The 19,953-nt window shown below is 43.7% G+C and overlaps 1 protein-coding gene across 1 annotated transcript in view; it reads right to left on the bottom strand.

Moving 5' to 3' along the window:
• Window positions 1–19,953, bottom strand: part of spag17 (sperm associated antigen 17) — a 348,837-nt gene that overhangs the window by 11,858 nt on the left and 317,026 nt on the right. Inside the window, 2 exon segments of the mRNA XM_086006806.1 lie at window positions 10,426–10,486; window positions 16,579–16,775. Of these exon segments, the coding sequence (XP_085862932.1) occupies window positions 10,426–10,486; window positions 16,579–16,775 (258 nt within the window).

Below are 19,953 nucleotides of genomic sequence, written 5' to 3'. Positions count from 1 at the left end.
TTCTTTCAGATAAAAATAAATCACATTTTCATATTTGGGAACCAAAATGAGTAAGACTCGGCAAACATTCCATTATCCAACAAACCTGTGTAAAGAAATTTCTCCGAACATCGCTCCTTACTCAGTAATTATTTGTAATTGACTTCTAATAGGTCTTACCCTATTCACTATCAAAACACTTCATAATTTTAAAAACCTTTGCCTTCTCTGCTCCTGTGGAAGTCTCTCCTCATAATTATAGCCTCCCATATCTGGCATCAGCCTGGTGAATATACGCTGTACGCTCTGGTTTTAATGTCCTTTCTATAATGGGACATCAAAAACTGTACACAGTATTCTAATTGTGGCAGAACCAATGTTTTATATAAATGTATCATTACTTCTTTAATCTCATACTGTATGCCCTATTTATGAAACCCCAAATTCTATGGACCTTTATGTTTTTATCTACCTGCATTTGCACTTTCAGGGATTTATATATTTGAACCTCCAGGTCTTTCTGTTCATCAACAACCTTCAGAGCTTTCCCTCCTAAAGTGTATTTATTACCTCACACTTCTCTACATTAAATTATATCTGCCACCTGTTTGGCTAACCTCTGTGTCTTTCCAAAGTCTATAACAGTCCCCTTCACTATTTGTCAAATAACCTACTTCTGTGTTGCTAACAAATTTCAAGAATGTGTTCCCTATTACTCAGTCTGAATCATCAATATATACCGAGAACAAATGTGGACCCCTAGGGTATACACTTTCCAACCATTCTCCACTCTGAAAAACACCAGTATACCCTAATTCTTTGTTCCTGTTAGTCAACTGACTTTCTATCCATGCTACTGCATTTCCTCTTATACCATATGCCTGAATTTTTCTACCAGGTCTCTTGTGAGGCACATAGAAGATAGGAGCAGGAGTAGGCCATTCGGCCCCTCAAGCCTGCTCCGCCATTCAATGCGATCATGGTTCATCATCCAAATTCAGTACCCGGTCCCTGCTTTCTCCCCATACCCTTTGATCCCTTTAGCCTTGAGAAATATATCCAACTCCTTCTTGAATATATTTAATGAATTGGCCTCTACTACCTTCTGTGGTAGAGAATTACACAGGTTCACCACTCTCTGGGTGAAGAAATTCCTCCTAATTTCTGTCCTAAATGGCCTACCCCTTATCCTTAGACTGTGACCCCTGGTTCTGGACTCCCCGACCATCGGGAACATCCTTCCAGCATCTAGTCTGTCTAGTCCTGTTAGAATTTTATAAGTTTCGATGAGATCCCCTCTCATTCTTCTAAACTCCAGCGAGTACAAGCCCAATCGATCCAATCTCTCCTCATACGTCATTCCTGCCATCCCAGGTATCAGCCTGGTGAATCTTCGCTGAACTCCTTCCATGGCAAGAACATCCTTCCTCAGATAAGGCGACCAAAACTGCACACAATACTCAAGATGTGGTCTCACCAAGGCCCTGTACAACTGCAGCAAGACATCCTTGTTCCTGTACTGAAACCCTCTCGCTACGAAGGCCAACATACCATTTGCCTTCTTAACCGCCTGCTGCACCTGCATGCTTACCTTCAGCGACTGGTGCACAAGGACACCCAGGTCTCGTTGCACTTCCCCTTCTCCCAATCTATTGCCATTCAGATAATAGTCACCTTATCAAGTGCCTTCTAATCAATCTGTCACTTCAAAAAACTTTATTAAATTGATCACTGTGGGAGTACCTTCACCACATGACTGCAACGGTTCAAGAAGGCGGCTCACCACCACCTTCTCAAGGGCAATTAGGGATGGGCAATAAATGCTGGCCTTGCCAGCGATGCCCACATCCCAAACAAATTTAAAAAAAAATTGTTTTGACAAATCTGTACTGGTAGTCCTTCATTAACCCATGCATTTCTAAATGCTCACTAATTTTATCTTGAAGGCGCCAAATTCCTGGAGGCTGGAGAGGATGGTTGATTTCTGGCTGGGGGATATGGAATAACCAGTGGAAATTGGTTCCGCCAAATTCCGCCTCATTTGCCATGGCCTTTTAAAATCCAGTGCAGGGGTGGGGGGGATGTGCACCCCTTTTCATCTTATAGGAACTTATTTATTTGGTACTCTATGTACCTCATATTTGCAGAGAAGCAGCAGAATCCTCTTACTGTCTTGGGGATTCTTCTGCCCACCTCCTCCCACATCAAGTGGCCATGTTGGGGGCTTTCCCAAGTTTTCCTGGGAAGTTCCACCCTTTACATCATTGAAACACAAAGGGGGAAAAATTGACATGGGCGCTACTTTTAGCGCCCCCAAAAAATTAGCACCCCCGCGGCCAAAATTCACCGGTAGTGCCCCAAGAGGGAAGCGGGGTGCTACTGGGAGTGCCCCGCCTCCCTCTTGGGGCGCTGCGAGTGAATATCACGGTGCTACGTGCCACGGTACTGCAGGCCTTCCTCCCCTTATTAAAGAGGAGGGGCCTAGCGCAGCGCGACCCAGGGCCCAACTGGGCCAGCAGGAATCAGAGTGTCGGCAAAAGAGCCTGGCACTCAGGAGAAGAGCCGGGCTCACGGAGCACAGCCAGCTCTCCGCGGGGGAGGGGGAGGGGGAGGGGGCTGCTCAGGAGGCTGGGGATGGCAATGGGGGCAGGTGCTGGCAGGCAGCCAGCAACAAAAATGGCCACCTGGCACCTTCCCTTTAATTAGCGCTGCCCCGTCCGCAGGTAGGCCCCCCTAACCCCGTCGGACATAGCGTCCGGCGGTAAATCAGGGGGTGCTACCGAAGATGACGTCATCGCTGGTGGCGCAAGGCTGTGGGGTGCTAATGGTTACCGTCGCCGCTAAACTCCCGCTGAATTTCGCGGGAGGCGTTGGCGGTGTCGTGCCCAGGCGCTAGTTGCTTGGGCGCTAACGGGAGGCGCAAAGCAACCGAATTTTTAGGCCAAACTTCCAAATGTTGGTGTTCAGAGAGATTTGGGTGTCCTTGTGCAAGAAACACAGAAAGTTAGCATGCAGGTACAGCAAGCAATAAGGAAGGCAAATGGCATGTTGGCCTTTATTGCAAAGGGGTTGGAGTATAAGAGTAAGGAAGTCTTGCTACAATTGTACAGGGCCTTGGTGAGACCACACCTGGAGTACTGTGCACAGTTTTGGTCTCCTTATCTAATCTAAGGAAGGATATACTTGCCTTAGAGGCCGTGCAACGAAGGTTCACTAGATTGATTCCTGGGATGAGAGGGTTGTCCTATGATGAGAGATTGTGTAGAATGGGCCTATACTCCCTGGAGTTCAGGAGAATGAGAGGTGATCTCATTGAAACATACAAGATTCTGAAGGGGATTGACAGGGTAGATGCTGAGAGGTTGTTTCCCCTGGCTGGAGTGTCTAGAACTAGGGGGCATAGTTTCAGGATAAGGGGTATGCCATTTAAGACTGAGATGAGGAGGAATTTCTTCACTCAGGGGGTTGTGAATCTTAGGAATTCTCTGCCCCAGAGGGCTGTGAATGCTGAGTCTTTGAGTATATTCAAGGCTGAGATAGATAGATTTTTGGACTCTAGGGGAATCAAGGGATATGGAGATAGGGCAGGAAAGTGGAGTTGAGGTCGCTGATCAGCCATGATCTTATTGAATGGCGGAGCAGGCTCGAGGGGCCGTATGGCCTTCTCCTGCTCTTATTTCTTATGTTCTTATGAAAGACCTCAGTGGAATGTGCCCTTTGAGACCTGCAAAATGGCCCCAGACCTTTAGTAGATTAAAGTAATCAAACCTGGAGGGTTCAATTATCTTAACTATGACTTCTGAAGAATCAAAAGAAGAACATTTTCTTCGACCCAGTTGTGCCTTGTGGGGACCTCAGGAGCAGCAGCGTGGCACTGCTCCACCTTAAAAAGGGTGGATTGGGCTTGACTTGGGCCATTGATGTTGCGTTGGTAGATGAACTTCCAGGATTTTCAGGACCTAAGCATTTACCATTAACTGACATTAAGATTAACTGGTCTACAGTTACCCGGATTACCTTTCTTTCCCTTACTGAACATCGGGTATTCTCCAGTCCCATGGAAAGTTTGAATATATAAGGAGAATTGAAAAATTGTAGCCAGAGCCTCTGTTATCTTCTCTCTCACTTCTTTTAACAGCCTAGAATGCATGCCGTCAAGGACTGGTGACTTATCCATCTTGAATTCTGTTTTTGTTTAACAACCAATTCCTTTTCTACAGTTAGTTTTATCAAGTTAATTCTATAATGTCCTCTCAAGTACATCTACGTTCTCACTTTCATCGTCATTTGTTAAAACCGAAGTAAAATATTTGTTTAATATTTCTACCATACTTTTATCCTCCATAATTAGGCTCCCTTTTTCATCCCTGAAGTGGTTGTACCCTCCCCTTAACTATTTTTTTACTCTTTATATGCATATAAATGTCCTTACAATTTTCTTTCACATTATCTACTAGTCTTTTTCATATTTCTTTTCAGCCCTTCTAATCTCCTCTATATTCCTCATAATTATCTTCTTTATTGTTGGTCTTATTTGTTATCATATGCCTCCCAGTTAAGCATCAGCTTATTCTCTCTATTTATCCACTGAACATTTTACTTTGATGCACCCTACTTATAGGATTTTTTTATTTTGTACTCTATGCACCTCACATTTGCAGAAAAGCAGCAGAGTTCTCTTGTTGTCCTGGCCAACATTTATCCTGCAACCAAGACCACTAAAACAGATTATGTCATTTATCTGTTGTTTGTGGGATCCTATTGTGTGCAAATTTGCTGCATCGTTTGTCTACAAAACAACTGTGACAACAGTAACAACACTTCAAAAGCACGTCATTGGCTGTGAAGGACTTGGAGATATTCCATGGATGTGAAAAGCTCTGTATAAATGCCAGTTCTTTCCTTCTTTCATATTTGAAGAGTTCCCACTGCTGATCTGTCAACTTGTTCACTACCTTTTCTGTCCAGTTAATTTGGACCAGATCATCTTTGAATCGCTCTGAACTTTGCCTTTTCCAGTCTAGTACTCTTACCTTTGACTCTCATTAATCTTTTCTATTTTTACATTGAACCTAACGATGTTGTAGCCATTATTTCCCAGTTGTTCTCCTACTTTAAACAGTTATTTGCCCGCTTCATTTCCTGGAATGAAATCAAGTGATGCATCTTTCCTTGTTGGACTAGAAACATACTGATCTGGGAAGCAGTCCAGCATGTATTCTACAAGGTGCTCCCACTTTGTCTGCATGGATTACCTTTATTGCAGACTATCTTGGGACGGTTAAAATCACCCAATATTATTTCCTTTTTGTTTTTGTATATTTTTTTGAATTGTATGCAGCTCTCCACCTCTATCGCATCTTCACTGTTTGGGGGCCTGTAATGCACACCTCTTCCTATTTCTTAACTCTATCAATATGAATGCTGCCTTAATGCAACCTTCTAGGGCACCCTTATATTCTAATGCTGTTGTAGAATCATTCACTAACGTTGTGGCCTTCCCCTTTTTTTCTCCTTCCTATCTCTTCTGAAAATGTTATACCCAGGAATATTATGGTCCCAGTCTTGTCCAGACTTAAGCCATATCCCCGTTATAGCTACTATATCATATCCTTCCATAGCTGTTAACGCATCTAACTCTTCAATTTTGTTTTGAATGCTTTGTGCATTCTCATGTATGCAACTCAATCCTGATAGCAGGGTAGAAATTACTGTTATTTTAAAAGTTAATGCCTTGGTCAGAATAATGGGGAGAGGAATTTCGTATAAGTGTGTTAAGTATTTGCACAATAATATCACTAACAGCAATTTATACTCATTGGTCTGGAATTTGCGGTTAGCAGCGAAGCGATGGTGATCGCCGCAAACCTCGAAGAATGCTGCTCAAAAAGATCTCTCGATCTCTAGTTCGAAAACTTGAGCTTTCTCGATGTTGAATTGATTGTAGTGCTGTCAAAAGGGGATCCCCAGTGTAGAGCAGCAGTGATGTCATCAAGCTACTTTTAGCGCCCAGAAAAAATTAGCACCCCCGCGGCCGAAATTCATTGGTAGCACCCCAAGACGGAAGCGGGGTGCTACTAGAAGCGCCCCACCTCCCTCTTGGGGCACTGCGAGGGGATATCGCGGCGCTATGTGCCGCAGCACCACGCACTATGGCATGTCGCACCGCGGTACTGCAGGCCTTACTCCTCTTCTTAAAGGGGAGGGGCCTTGCGCAGCGTGACCCGGGGCCCAGCCGGGCCACCAGGGAACGGAGTGCCGGCAAAAGAGTCCGGCACTCAAGAGAAGTCCCGGGCTCACGGAGCGCAGCCGGCACACCACGGGGGGGCATCAGAGGAGGCTGGGGACGGCAGAGGGGGCAGGTGCTGGCAGGCGGCCAGCAACAAAAATGGGCGCCCGGCACCTCGCCTTTAATTAGCGCTGCCCCAGCTGCAGGTAGGCCCCCCTGACCCCGTTGGACATAGCGTCCGGCGGGAAGTGAGGGGGCGCTACCGAAGATTGCGGCCGGGGCGCTGCGCACAGCGATGATGTCATCGCTGGCGGTGCAGCGCTTGGGGTGCTAACGTTTACCGCCGCTGCTAAACTCCCGCTTAATTTCGCAGGAGGTGTTGGTGGTGCCACGCCCGGGCGCTAGTTGCTTTGCGTCTCGTTAGCGCCCTCTTAGGCGCTAACAGGAGGCGCAAAGCAACCAAATTTTTCCCCCTTAGTATTTTAAAAATCTAGTAAATTTCTATCATAATGGAGAAATCTGACATTCCACAAATATAAAATTTGTTTTTCAGGGCCAGAACAGTTGTTCAGCAGTTAATACGCTGTTAAAACCCCAGTTACACCTATTCCAACAAGGCTTAACTTTTTATGGGCGTTTAACAGTGATAAAAAAGAAGAAAAGCTTAAGTTTTCATCAGTTCAACTGATTTCACTGATTGCTGGCTATGAGGAGTTCCACAGCGCAGCCTGTGGCGGAGCGGGGAATGACTGAATGAATGACTTCAGGATTTCTGTGTTTAGGTACGCATGTGCTAAAACCTGCAGTTATGGTCAGTTTCAAAGGGCAATTTCTGGGCCAATATATTTTTGATGGCATCTGCTGTGCTACACGGCAATGGATGTATGTAACAAAATACGTGATGAAATCAACGTTCAGTGACATAATTCATTGCTATCATCATGTAGCAATGAATTATTTTTTATAATGATTATTGAAGTTTTAACTAACACAGAAAACAGTGAAGCTAACAAGACTGGAATAAATTGTTGTGCAACTCCAGAGAATAAAACTTTGTTGATCAAGAAGCTTAACGTAAGGGTTATGACTTGAGAGAGGAAGCTACAAGAATTTACAAGGGCAAATGAAAGTGTCGGAATTATTGAGGGCGAGTGGGTGGTACTAGATTCTGTACTCCCTTGAAAAGATACAGAGGGCTTTAAACAGACGATAAGCAGAAGATAGTACATACTCTGAGTGACGACTTCTTCCCAGTATTTACAAGGGAAGACATAAGCAACATGCCCTCTCCAAAACGAGATAACCTAGGCAATATTAATCATTTGAATATAACTGAGATGGAAGTGCTAGACAGGCTAAAATGTTTCAATACAAATTCCCAGGAATAGATTATTTACCTCAAGAGTGGTGAGCAAGACTAGGGTAAAGATTTGTAAGGTATGGATAATTATGAGGGAGTTACTGGATACTGGGGAATATTCGGCTAATGGAATATTCATATTCAAAAAGGGCGATAAAACAAAAACAAACACAGGCAACTACAAATTTGTTAAGCTTACTTCAATTCCTTTAAAATAATTGAATCAATTATCAGGGATAAATTTGAGGATTATCAGTACAATGATAACTTAGTAAAATAGCAGTCAACATGAGTTCAGATGGGGAAGATCCTGCCTGGCCAACTTAATTGACTTCTTTAAGGAAGTGACAACCCAAGAGGACTTCAGAAAGCCCTATGATGGGATGTACCCAGACTTCAAAATGTGTATGTGATACCAAATTAGAAGGGGCACTGGATTCAGAGCAGACAGATTATAAATTACTAAATGAGTTGGAAAAAATATGCAAATAGACAAAACAATGACAGATGAAATTTAGGGCTGGATTTTCCTCCACTATACCAGCATTGTCCAATATACTAGCTACATGTGGCTAATTGGGAATCCAGATGTGACTGAATGCATTTGTAATTAGTAAATAAAAAATGAATAATTGACATCATCATTGGGCATATGATCTCAGTACTCACATTTGCATGGCGTTTGCATGTGTAAATTAACCATTTTTGTGCATTTGCTGGTAAAAGGGTAAGTTTGCGAGTGTTTTTTGATCGTAGTGCTTCATATCGTAGAATCATAGAAATTTACGGCACAGAAGGGGGCCATTTGTTGGTTCCTTGGTTAATGAATGTTATTTGCTAAGTAAATACACACATGACGTACATTTATCTGTGTTGTGTGTGTATGCAAGGCATTTTCTACTAAAATTATGCATGTGACTTAAATGGTGTCACCGCAGCATCACCTGTGGCTAGTCAACAATTTCTATTGGACAACACTGCACTATACCACCTGATTTCAAATTCCTGCCCCTAACTCTGGCAATAGATGTTCCCCCAACAGGGATTTCAGCTGCTCGCCCCTTGACCACACAACCGCTTTTAAAATGAAGGCAAGGGGGTGGAGCTAAGGGAACACATCGATTTCCCTGCCTTCCTGCTGCAGTACTGCTGACCCACTGTAAGACCAGGACAGGCTGATGGAGGGAGAAGTCCTAGTTTTGTCTATTTCTTCCTCTCTTCTGCTTGTAGCTGCGTTATTGGCTGTTTGTGCAAAATTGTTTTTTGATCTGTAGAGAGGTTTGTTACCGCATTAACAGTAGCTTCTCCCCTGTCGGGTGCTGCAGCGAATGCAGAACTTTCTGGCCGTGCAATGGTGGGCTTCCTCTGTAGAGTGGAGCTACTGCTGGGGGCTCGATCTGCATTTTTAATTGACCCTGACCCAGAAAAATGGGTCGAGGTCACAGGGAGGTTATGGCAACAGATGGAAGTCCTACCCCTACCTAGCTCTGGCCGTGAAACTGCCTGAATCAAAATTCAGCCCGAATGTGGACAATTGTGAAGTACTGCAGGGAGAAAGGAAAAATGGATGATTCACCTACTCCTTGAATGGTGTTGAAGTACCTCAGGATGATGTTGAAAGAGTCCTAAGAATCTTAGAAGACACAATATTCAACTAGCAAGCCACAGAGCTAAAAGAGCTATCACTGGGAATTTCCTCGGGAGGTTCTCTCATTTGGCCTGGTCAGAAACCCCATTTTAAGCGTCTATCCAGGGTTTCTGCCAAAATTACAGTGGCCGATTGGGCAAACCCCGGAGGAAATTTCTGGCATATATAACCAAAACAGTTGAAGCCTAAACTTCCACCCACTCCATCATAGGCATACCGTGGCTACAGGATGCACTGCAGCAACCTGCGAAGGCTTCTTTAGCAACACTTCCCAAACCCGTGACCGCCACCATATAGAAAGACAAGGACAGCAGATGCATGGGTCTACCATCACCTCCAAGTTTCCCTCCAAGTCACACACCATTTTGACTTGGACATATATCACCATTCCTTTATTGTTTCTGGGTCAAAATACTAGAGTCTCTCTACCTAACAGCATTGTAGAAGCACCTTCACCATCCAGATTGCAGCATTTCAAGGGGAAAGCTCACCACCACCTTCTCAGGGGCAACTAGAGATGGGCAATAAATGCTATCCTTGCCAATGACGCCCATATCCGGAGAATAAATATTAAAAAAAAGTATAATACAAGTCAAATTGTATTGTGCAATGGTCAAATCTCACCTCAAGTGCTGTGTCCACTTCTGATCACAGACACAAAGGAGACATTCAAAAATTGGAGGCAGTGGAGAGAAGAGCCAAAAGGCTGATTACTAGTGTCAGAGGTGTGAGGAAAGTCTGCAGAAACCTGTACTTATCAGCCTTAAAAAATGTCGGAGAGGTGATATTATAGAGATATATAATTTAATCAATTGTATGAAACAGGTAAATCTGGAAAATTATTTTAAGTAAATTGCAAGAGTAGAACAGATTCAAACTAGTAAATGACAAATTAAAGACTGATATCAGCAAGTTCTTCTTCACACAAGTGATTAATACATGGAATGGGCTTGCAAATGGAGTCGTAGAGGCGAACACCCTGGAATCAATTAAGAAATTGGATGCTGCAATGGGCGGAGGGCGAAAGAGAACTTTACATTGTTTCTGGGTGGCTTTCTTAATCTGCAATTATCTTGTGAACTAACCAGCTTCATTTAAATAACTCCAGATGAAAGTACGAAGAGTTATTTGACCTAATTAAATGTTTTTTAAAAATATGTTAAGCAATGAATACTGAAACATTTCTGTTTAAATGGAGTGACTACTTACGGGTCCTGGTTTAAAACAGACTCTGAGTCCAGTGCTGGGTGGAGGCTGCTTCACTCGAAATCTAAACAAAAATGATACAGATGCTGAAGATTCGTACTGTAATGATCCACCAATTAGATCATCCCATTTCAGATCATGACCATGAAGTACTTTCAATACACATTGCAGAATTTTAATCATTCTCAAAAGAATGGGAAACATACTTTAGCAAATAAGAAGAACACTCTTATTAGGTTTTGGGGTTTATGTTAGATATTCTTTTTGGGTTCAGTGTCTCCAACCACTCCTGTAAGTCGATCTTGCATCCTTATGAACTGAAGTGCGCCGTTACTGTCTAATATCTAGGTAAAAAAATAGCAACACCCAAGGATTGAACAGACAACCACTTGCCACTGCCCTCTGGCTTACTGGAATGTACGTGGGCTGCCACATGATTCATGGTGTCTTCGGTAGAGAGGAGTGTACACTCCATCACAGAAGCTCAGGTTATAAATCAACGGACAGTTTATTTAACATCAAACAGGTGACAGTTGGATAGTTAATGTAATCAGTAAAAGCAGTATATTTATAGTTGGTTACAAATTTTGTTAGACTCTTGAAAATGTCAAAAGTCTCCTGACAACATAACATTGCTCCTCAATGCTCCACCATTGGCGGCCGTGCCTTCAGCTGCCTAGGTCCTAAGCTCTGAAATTCCTTCCCTAAATCTCTCTGCCTCTCTACTTCTCTTTCCTCCTTTAAGACTCTCCTTAAAACATACCTCTTTGACCAAGCTTTTGGTCATCTGCCCTGACATCTCCTCATCTGGCTCAGTGTCAAGTTAAAAAATAAATAAACCCCTGTGAAGCGTCTTGGGATGTTTTCTTATGTTAAAGGTGTTATATAAGTTGTTATTGTTAAAAATAGTGGTTTCACTTCTTAAGTGGTGAAACAATATCATGGATTTATCTATTGAATGCAGTCATTGAGCTGGCTACAGATTTACTGATGAGCTAGGAGTGGGCAGCCCCAGATAAGACTGCACTTGGAAAGTCTGGGTCACAGAATTTTCCATGAAAAGGACTACAAAGAATCAATGATCATGCCCCTTTCTAAAAAGCCAGACCCACATTGTTACCCCAGATAAGGGTGTCAATGAAGAATTGCTACCCAAGGATGACTTGATTCATTCATCTGTGCTAGATAACTTGAACTTCTCAACATGTTCAGAAAAGATAGGGAAGGAAAAAAGGGAGGTGGGGTGGCAGTGCTGATTAAGGAAGTCATTGTAGTGTTGGAAAGGGAGGATTTTCTTGAGGGGACAAGGAGAGAATCCATTTGGTTAGAGTTGAGGAGCAAAAAGGGTATGATCACGCTATTGGGGGTATTCTATAGGCCTCCAAATAGTGAGAGGGAGGTAGAGGAGCAAATCTGCAGGGAAATCGCAGAGATATGCAAGAGCTATAGAGTGGTGATATTGGGGGACTTTAATTACCCAAGTATCGATTGGGATAATACTAGGGTAAAGGAAAAGGAGGGGGAGGAATTTGTGAAATGTGTTCAGGAGAATTTCCTTGACCAATATGTTCTTGGCCCAACTAGGAAGGAGGCATTGCTGGATCTGGTGCTGGGGAATGAGGTGAACTAGGTCGACCAAGTGTCTGTGGAAGAACACTTGGATACGAGTGATCATCGTATCATAAGATTTAGATTAGCAATGGAGAGGAGCAAGGAACAATCTAGAGTGGAACTGCTAAACTGGAATAGGGCTAACTTCAATGGGATGCAAAAGGATCTAGCCAGGGTAAAATGGAACCAAAGACTGACAGGAAAAACTGTAATGGAACAATGGGTGATCGTTGAGGAGGAGATGTTCCAAGTACAGGCTAGGTACATTCCAACAAGAGGGATGGGTAAGGGAACCAAAACAAGGGCTCCTTGGATGATGAGGGAGATAGAGAAGATGATGAAACAAAACAAGGTGTATGATGCATGTCAGGTAAATTCTTCAAGGGAGAAACAGACCAAATACAATAAGTTGAGAGGGGATGTGAAGATAAAAATAAGATTGGCAAAGAGAGAATATGAGAGTGGAATGGTGGTTAACATAAAAGGGAACCCCAAAATCTTCTACTGGCACGTAAACAGAGACAATGAAGGTGATATATGCTTAGAGGCGCAGGGCAAGGCTAGGATACTCACTGAGTACTTTGTATCGGTGTTTACTAAGGAGGTGGATGCTGACAAAATATCGGTAGAAGTGGAAAAGGTAGAAGCAATGGAAGGGGTGAAAATTGATAGACAGGATGTACTAGAAAGGCTGGGTATGCTTAGAGTGGACAAGTTGCCTGGTCCAGATGGCTTGCATCCCAGGATGCTAAGGGAATTGGGGGAGGAGATAGCAGAAGGGCTTGCCATAATTTTCCAATCTTCCCTAGATGTGGGGGAGGTGCCGGAGGATTGGAAAGTGGCAAATGTGACACCATTGTTCAAGAAAGGGTGTAAGGCCAATCCTAGTAACTACAGGCCGGTCAGTTTAACATCAGTGCTGGGTAAAGTTTTAGAAACAATAATCAAGGAAAAAATTAACGGGCACTTGAAGAGGTTTAAGCTAATTAAGGAGAGCCAACACGGATTTGTAAAAGGCAGAAATAAAAACAGAAAATGCTGGAGAAACTCAGCAGGTCAGGCAGCATCTGTGAAGAGAGAAACAGAGTTAACATTTTAGGTCAATGACCTTTCATCAGAACTGGAACAAAGCAGGAAATGGAACAGATTTTTAAGCAAGTGTTTCTTAACCTGTTCCATTACCATCTCCTTTTGCCTTGAATATCTCTTAATCTCTTCCGCCTTCCATCCTATCACAGACCTTCCCTTTTGTTCTTTCATCCCCTCCCCCCTTTCCCAGCCTCTTCACTTGCTTAAAAATCTGTTCCATTTCCTGCTTTTTTCCTGTTCTGACGAAAGGTCATCGACCTGAAACATTTACTCTGTTTCTCGCTTCACAGATGCTGCCTGACCTGCTGAGTTTCTCCAGCATTTTCTGTTTTTATTTCAGATTACCAGCATCTGCAGTATTTTCTTTTTGTAAAAGGCAGATTGTGTTTGACTAATCTAATTGAATCTTTTGATGAAGTAACAGAGAGGATTGATGAAGGGAATGCAATGGATGTTGTCTCCATGGATTTTAGGAAGGCATTTGACAAAGTACCACATAGAAGGCTAGTTAACAAAATTGAGGCTCATGGAATAGGTGGGCCAGTGGCTTGGATAAGGAATTGGCTTAAGGGTAGAAAACAGCGAGTTGTGGTAAATGGCTGATTTTCAGACTGGAGGATGGTAGACAGTGGTGTTCCACAAGGGTCAGTGCTGGGACCACTGCTTTTTTGATATATATATATAAATGACCTGGATATTGGAATATAGAGTAGAATTTCTAAATTTGCCAATGACACCAAACTTGGGGGTTTGGCAAACAGTGATGATGATACCAATCGACTTGCAATAGGACATAGAAAGACTAGCAGAATGGGCTGACAAGTGGCAGATGGAATTTAATACAGAGAAGTGTGAGGTGATGCATTTTGGCAGAAGGAACAGGGAGAGGCAATATACACTTAATGGCACAGTTTTAAAGAGTGTGCAGGGACAGAGGGACCTGGGAGTTAATGTGCATAGGTCCCTGAAGGTGGCGGGACAAATTGAGAGAGTGGTTAGCAAAGCATATGGGATCTTGGGCTTCATAAATAGAGGTATTGAGTACAAAAGTAGAGAAGTTATGCTGAACCTTTATAAAGTGCTGGTTAGGCCACAACTGGAGTCCAGTTCTGGTCACCACACTTTAGGAAGGATGTGAAGGCCCTTGAGAGGGTGCAGAGGAGATTTACCAGAATGGTTCTGGGGATGGGGGATCTTAGCTACAAGGACAGGTTGGAGAAGCTGGATTTGTTTTCATTAAAGCAAAAGAGGTTGAGGGGTGATTTGATAGAGGTGTACAAGATTATGACGGGTTTGGATAGGCTAGACGGGAAATGGCTGTTCCCCACCAGTTGATGGTACAAGGACCAGGGGACAAAGATTTAAGGTTTTGGGCAAGAGTTATAGGGGAGATGTGAGGAAAAAATGTTTTACGCAGCGAGTGGTGATGACCTGGAATTCGCTGCCGACGGAAGTGGTGGAAGCGGACGCACTCAATGTTTTCAAGGGGAGACTGGATAGGCACTTGAGGGAAATAAACTTGCAGGGCTACGGGGATAGAGCGGGGGAATGGGACTGACTGGATTGCTCTGCAGAGAGCCAGCGTGGACTCGATGGGCTGAATGGCCTCCTTCTGTGCCGTTATGACTCTATCCTGATTGTTGCTGTAATCATTCAATTGTTACCTACAAATCCACCCCACCCTCCACTTCCGAGATCTCTGTGCTCCTTCAATTCTAGCCTCTTGCACATCCCCGATTTTCATTGCTCCACCACTGATGGCTGTGCCTTCAGCTGCCTAGGCCCCAAGCTCTGGAAATTCCCTCCATAAACCTATCTGCATCTCTACCTCTCTCTTCCTTTAAGTTGCTCCTTAAAACCTACCTGTTTGACCTAGCATTTGGTCACCTGTCCTATTATCTCCTTGTGGCTCGGTGTCAAATTCTGTCTGATGACGTACCTGTGAAGCGCCTTAGGATGTTTTTACTATGTTAAAAGTGCTATATAAATGCAAGTTGTTTGCAATAGCATTTTGGAACACAGTGGATCAGGTCATCCACCACAGAATTACTAATTACATATGCACATCCCATCAAAGCCCATGCAGGAAACCTGTCTAAGTTCTGTGCTGTTGTGTATCAAATTGGTTGGCCATTGTTTATAAGTGAGGTTGGGTTTTTAAACTCCCACGTGCCATAACTAGTAAGAAAAGAACCAAATAATCTAACAGATAAAAATGCTCCATTTTTGTCACAACCCTTCTTTAATATTTGCAGCAGGAGAATATATAGAGTTATGGGGAGAGAGTAGAGTAATGGGCTTAGTTTTTGTTTGCTCTAGCAAAGAGCCAGCACAGACGCGATAGGTTGAATGGCCTCCTTCTATGCTGTGAACTTCTACAGTGACACATACTGAGATAGGTATCTATTTCCTCTCACACTTTCTCTTTTTTGTGTCTCCCTGGTGCATTAACAACCCATGGTTTGGATATGCACCCAAGCCTCTACCACTGCTGTACTTAAGTTATGCAAGAGTAGCCAACGATGATTTCTCTCTAATGTGCGAAAGTGGCAAGCTGTTTTAGGAATCTTTGTAGTTTTACTTAGTGCCTCACTCAAAAACACAAGTGAAATTGGGTTCACAGACATGAACCCACTTTCTACCACTCAATGGCAGAATGAATGTACAATGACAACAACTTGCATTTATATAGTGCCTTTAATGTAGAAAAGCATCCCAAGGCACTTCACAAAGCATAATCAACAGAAATTCATGCTGACCCAAAAAGGAGACCTTAGGAGGAATAGCTAAAAGCTTAGTCAAAGAGGTGGCTTTTAAGGAGAGTCAAAGGAGGACAGGGAGGTGTAGAGGCAAAGAGGTTTAGGGAGGTAATTCCAGTGTAAGACCTACATGGCTGAAGGCACCTGCTTTAAATGAATAGGAAGTAGCTATTAGTAGGGTTAAAATCAGTTTTTTCCTGACCATATCAGTAGCATCAATATAGAAAGGGAATATCAGGTGGTGCACAAGTACTGTCCCATTTCCTTACTGATCCTTGGCAGTAGCTCCTTACTGCCAGCCATACATAGAGAAAATAGTAAAAGTTAGATGATAAACACAGTTTCTGGTTTCCCTCAGTGGGAAAATCTAGGAGTATGTTAAAATACTGTCCTTTCATCAGTGAGACCTGAGATCAACATCATCCAAATAACTTAAGGTAGTCACTCGCTGGTGGAGAACGAAGTGACACAGTATGTTAGAGCATTACCATTGGTGCCTGGCCTCAACCTAGCCCATAGAGATTTCATGCATGTGCTCAACAATTCTTCCACCTCTAGGATATGATATTTTCAAATCTGCCCCAGCAGATGATATGAAGGGCTTCCTTCTCTGAGTTTCCAGTAGAAAAAAGAAAAGGAAAAACATTTTATTCTCAATTGAATTTGATAAGAGGACATAACATACAGAATAAAATACCTGCAGGAGTCTATTCCGACATTCTTCAGTAAGACAGTGTAGGTATAGGTAAAACCCTCTTGGAGGACACCAAAATTCACCTCTCTTGGAAACAGCTCAAAGCCGCGTGTTGGTTCCTTTAATATACCACCTGCTATGGGACCAGCAATGGATACGGTATTGACTTTTCTTCTGACTGGCTCTTCAATAACAGCAAACTGTAAAGTACAAATACAGACTTTTTAGGGGCAATTTTAATCCTACCCAGCAGAAACTGGGTGGGTGGACAGTTATTATCGCCAGGTGACTTACCAGACGGCGTCCCGCCTGGATCCTGCTGTCTTCAATTTTAATCTGCTGCACTGAGCAGGCGACAAAGGTATCCATCTGAAGCCGGTGGGGGTCCTACTTTAAATATGCAGATTGTGGTCCGATGATGCAATGTCCCCCCTAAATTTTTTTTAGTGCGCGATCCCTTTAACTGGGTGTGCGGACCATTCAAATTTGCATACATGCGCGGTTTCTTTCCTGTAGAAGCCGGTGAGCTGCCTGCGCAGGACCTCAAGACCACTGCGCTGCCGCGCAGCTTAGCAGGAACATTGCAATGATGTCATTGGACCCCGATTGCAATTTTAACTCTGGCCCAAGAGGGGAAGCCATTGTGGCTTTCCTGCCAGATGAAGAGGATACAGGACCAGAAGAAGCCATTTAAGGTAAGTTTTTTTTTAACTTTCCTTGTGGGACCAGGAGAAGCAGGAGTGCTTCTCTGGGCCCCACAAGGAAAGTGTAAGCCTCTCCTGTCCCAGGCTCCTTACCGTGTCTTTCCGTGAGTCCCTCACAAAACCCTCTACCCATGACTTACCTTCTTGCCAGCGAGCCTCTCTTTGGTGTTGGCTTCCTCTCCTGCCCTTTGGTCAGCTGTTAAAATTGCAGGTTGCCGAGGTCAATGGGGATGTCACATTGAACCGACCCCCACCCGCCCGAATCCCACTCCAAGCTAAAATTGGGGCGTTAATTTTTTTGGATGAATTTTTTTCTTCCTCTATTCTGAAAAGATAGGATGATTTGAGATACATGCCGATTAAATCAAATGGAAAATCAGATGGGCTCCCTCACATGCATGCGATCTCCCTGCCCAATTTTCCTCTATGCACTGTGCCCAGGCATTCCAATGCACACAGGCACAAGGACCGGAAAATGTGTCCCATTATTTTCTTATTCTCTGTGTATGAAAGCTCTGGGGCAGAGATAGAGGTGGGATTGGGGTGGAGACTTGTTAGGAAGGAGCCAAGGGCTAAGAGTTGGGAGGTAACGGGGGACCAGAGCTTGGGTCTGTGGAAAAAGTAGAGGAAGTCTGGGCGTTGGAGAATCTGGGCTGGGATACATTTCTTCTGCTAGCTGGATGGTCTTTCTATTGCTGTTGCACTGGATCTAGAACTGTGGCCTCAACCAATACTAGTCCATATGAAAGATAAAATTAGGAATTTGATTCACTGGTTTTCACAGAATGAGGAGCTGAGGAGAATGCGGATGAGCGCGTAATTGGCGAGGAACCCAGATCTATTTTTCAGTATATGATAAAATATGGATTGAGGGTTTAAGGAGTTAATGCTAAGGTTCCTAATCAAACATAACATAACATTTTATTTCATGAGATTTTTAACAATTGGAATTATTACAATTTATGGAAAAATCCAGGACTCTTCATTGATATTTCATTCCCAGATTAAAAATGATAAAACACTACTATGCATATTAAATTCATATAACTGATGTCTTATCCAGTTGGGTCCTGTTAAACAAAATCCATTAAATAAGTTTAAATATGTTGGGAATCAATTGTTGCCCCAAATAATACCTTAGATACAATCACTGTAACTAAGTTACCAAAGGTGAAGTGTTTGAGCAGTTTACAGCTTTTACTCACTGCTTCATTCTCAACAACAACTGGCATTTATATAGTGTCTTTAGCGTAGTAAACGCACTTCACAGGCGCGATTATCAAACAAAATTTGACACCGAGCCACATAAGGAGATATTAGGTGAGGTTGGTCAAAGAGGTAGATTTTAAGGAGCATATTAAAGGAGGAGAAAGAGGTAGAGAGGCGGAGGAGTTTAAGGAGGGAATTCCAGAACTTAGGGCCTAGGCAGCTGAAGGCTCAACAGTTAATGATGGAGAGATTAAAATTGGGAATGCGCAAGAGGCCAGAATTGGAGGAGTGCAGAGAACTCGGAGGGTTGTAGGGCTGAAAGAGGTCAGAGATAGGAGGCCATAGAAGGATTTGAACACAAGGATGAGAATTTAAAAATGGAGACGTTGCTGGACCGGGAGCCAATATAGGTCAGCAAGCACAGGGGTGATGGGTGAACAGGACTTGGTGCGAGTTAGGATACGGGCAGCAGAGTTTTAGATGAGCTCAAGTTTACAGAGGGTGAAACGTGGGAGGACGGCCATGAGAGCATTGGAATAGTCAGGTCTAGAGGTAATAAAGGCATGGATGAGGGTTTCAGCAGCAGATGTGATGAGGCATGGGTGGATGTGGGCAGAGGTGGATGTAGGCAGTCTTGGTGATGGAGAGGATATGGAGTCGGAAGCTCAGCTCAGGGGCAAATAGGGCGCCAAAGGTTGCAAACAAGCTGGTTCAGCCTCAGACAGTTGCCAAGGAGAGGGATAGAGTCAGTGGTTAGGGAACTGAGATAACAACAGAAAACGCTGGAAAAACTCAGCAGGTCAGGCAGCATCCGTGGAGAGAGAAACAGAGTTAATGTTTCAGGGCGAAGACCTTTTGTCAGAGTGGCAGTATTTTGCTATTGTGTTAGGGAACTGAGTATGTGGCGGGGATCGAAGGCAATGGCTTTGGTCTTCCCAATATTTAGTTGAAGGAAATGGCTGATTATCCAGTACTGGATGTCGGACAAGCACTGTGACAAATCAGAGGCAGTGGAGGGGTTCGAGCGAGGTGGCGGTGGTGGTGAAGCCGAGCTGGGTGTCGTCAGTGTACGTGTGGAACCTGACGTTGTGTTTTCAGATGATGTCGCTGAGGGGCAGCATGCAGATAAGAAACAGAAGGGGGCCAAGGATAGATCCTAGGGGGACTGCACGGGTAACTGTGTGGGAGTGGGAAGAGAAGCCATTGCAGGTGATTCTCTGGCTACGACTGGATAGATAAGAATAGATCTAGGCAAGGGCAGGCTCACCCAGCTGGACAACGGAGGAGAGGCGTTGGAGGATGTTACGGAGGTGGAAGTAGGCAGTCTTGGTGATGGAGAGGATATGGGGTCAGAAGGTGTGGTCAACTGTGTCAAAGGCTGCAGACAGGTCAAGAAGGATGAGGAGGGATAGTTTACCACTGCCACAGTCACATAAGGTATCATTTGTGACATTGATAAGGGCCG

This window comes from Somniosus microcephalus, chromosome 14 (genome assembly GCF_052327205.1).
Source record: "Somniosus microcephalus isolate GS21.2 chromosome 14, FLI_Smic_1.0, whole genome shotgun sequence".
Classification (NCBI taxonomy): domain Eukaryota; kingdom Metazoa; phylum Chordata; class Chondrichthyes; order Squaliformes; family Somniosidae; genus Somniosus; species Somniosus microcephalus.
Note: the sequence above shows the minus strand (reverse complement) of the source record. Positions and strands in the feature narration are given on the sequence as shown.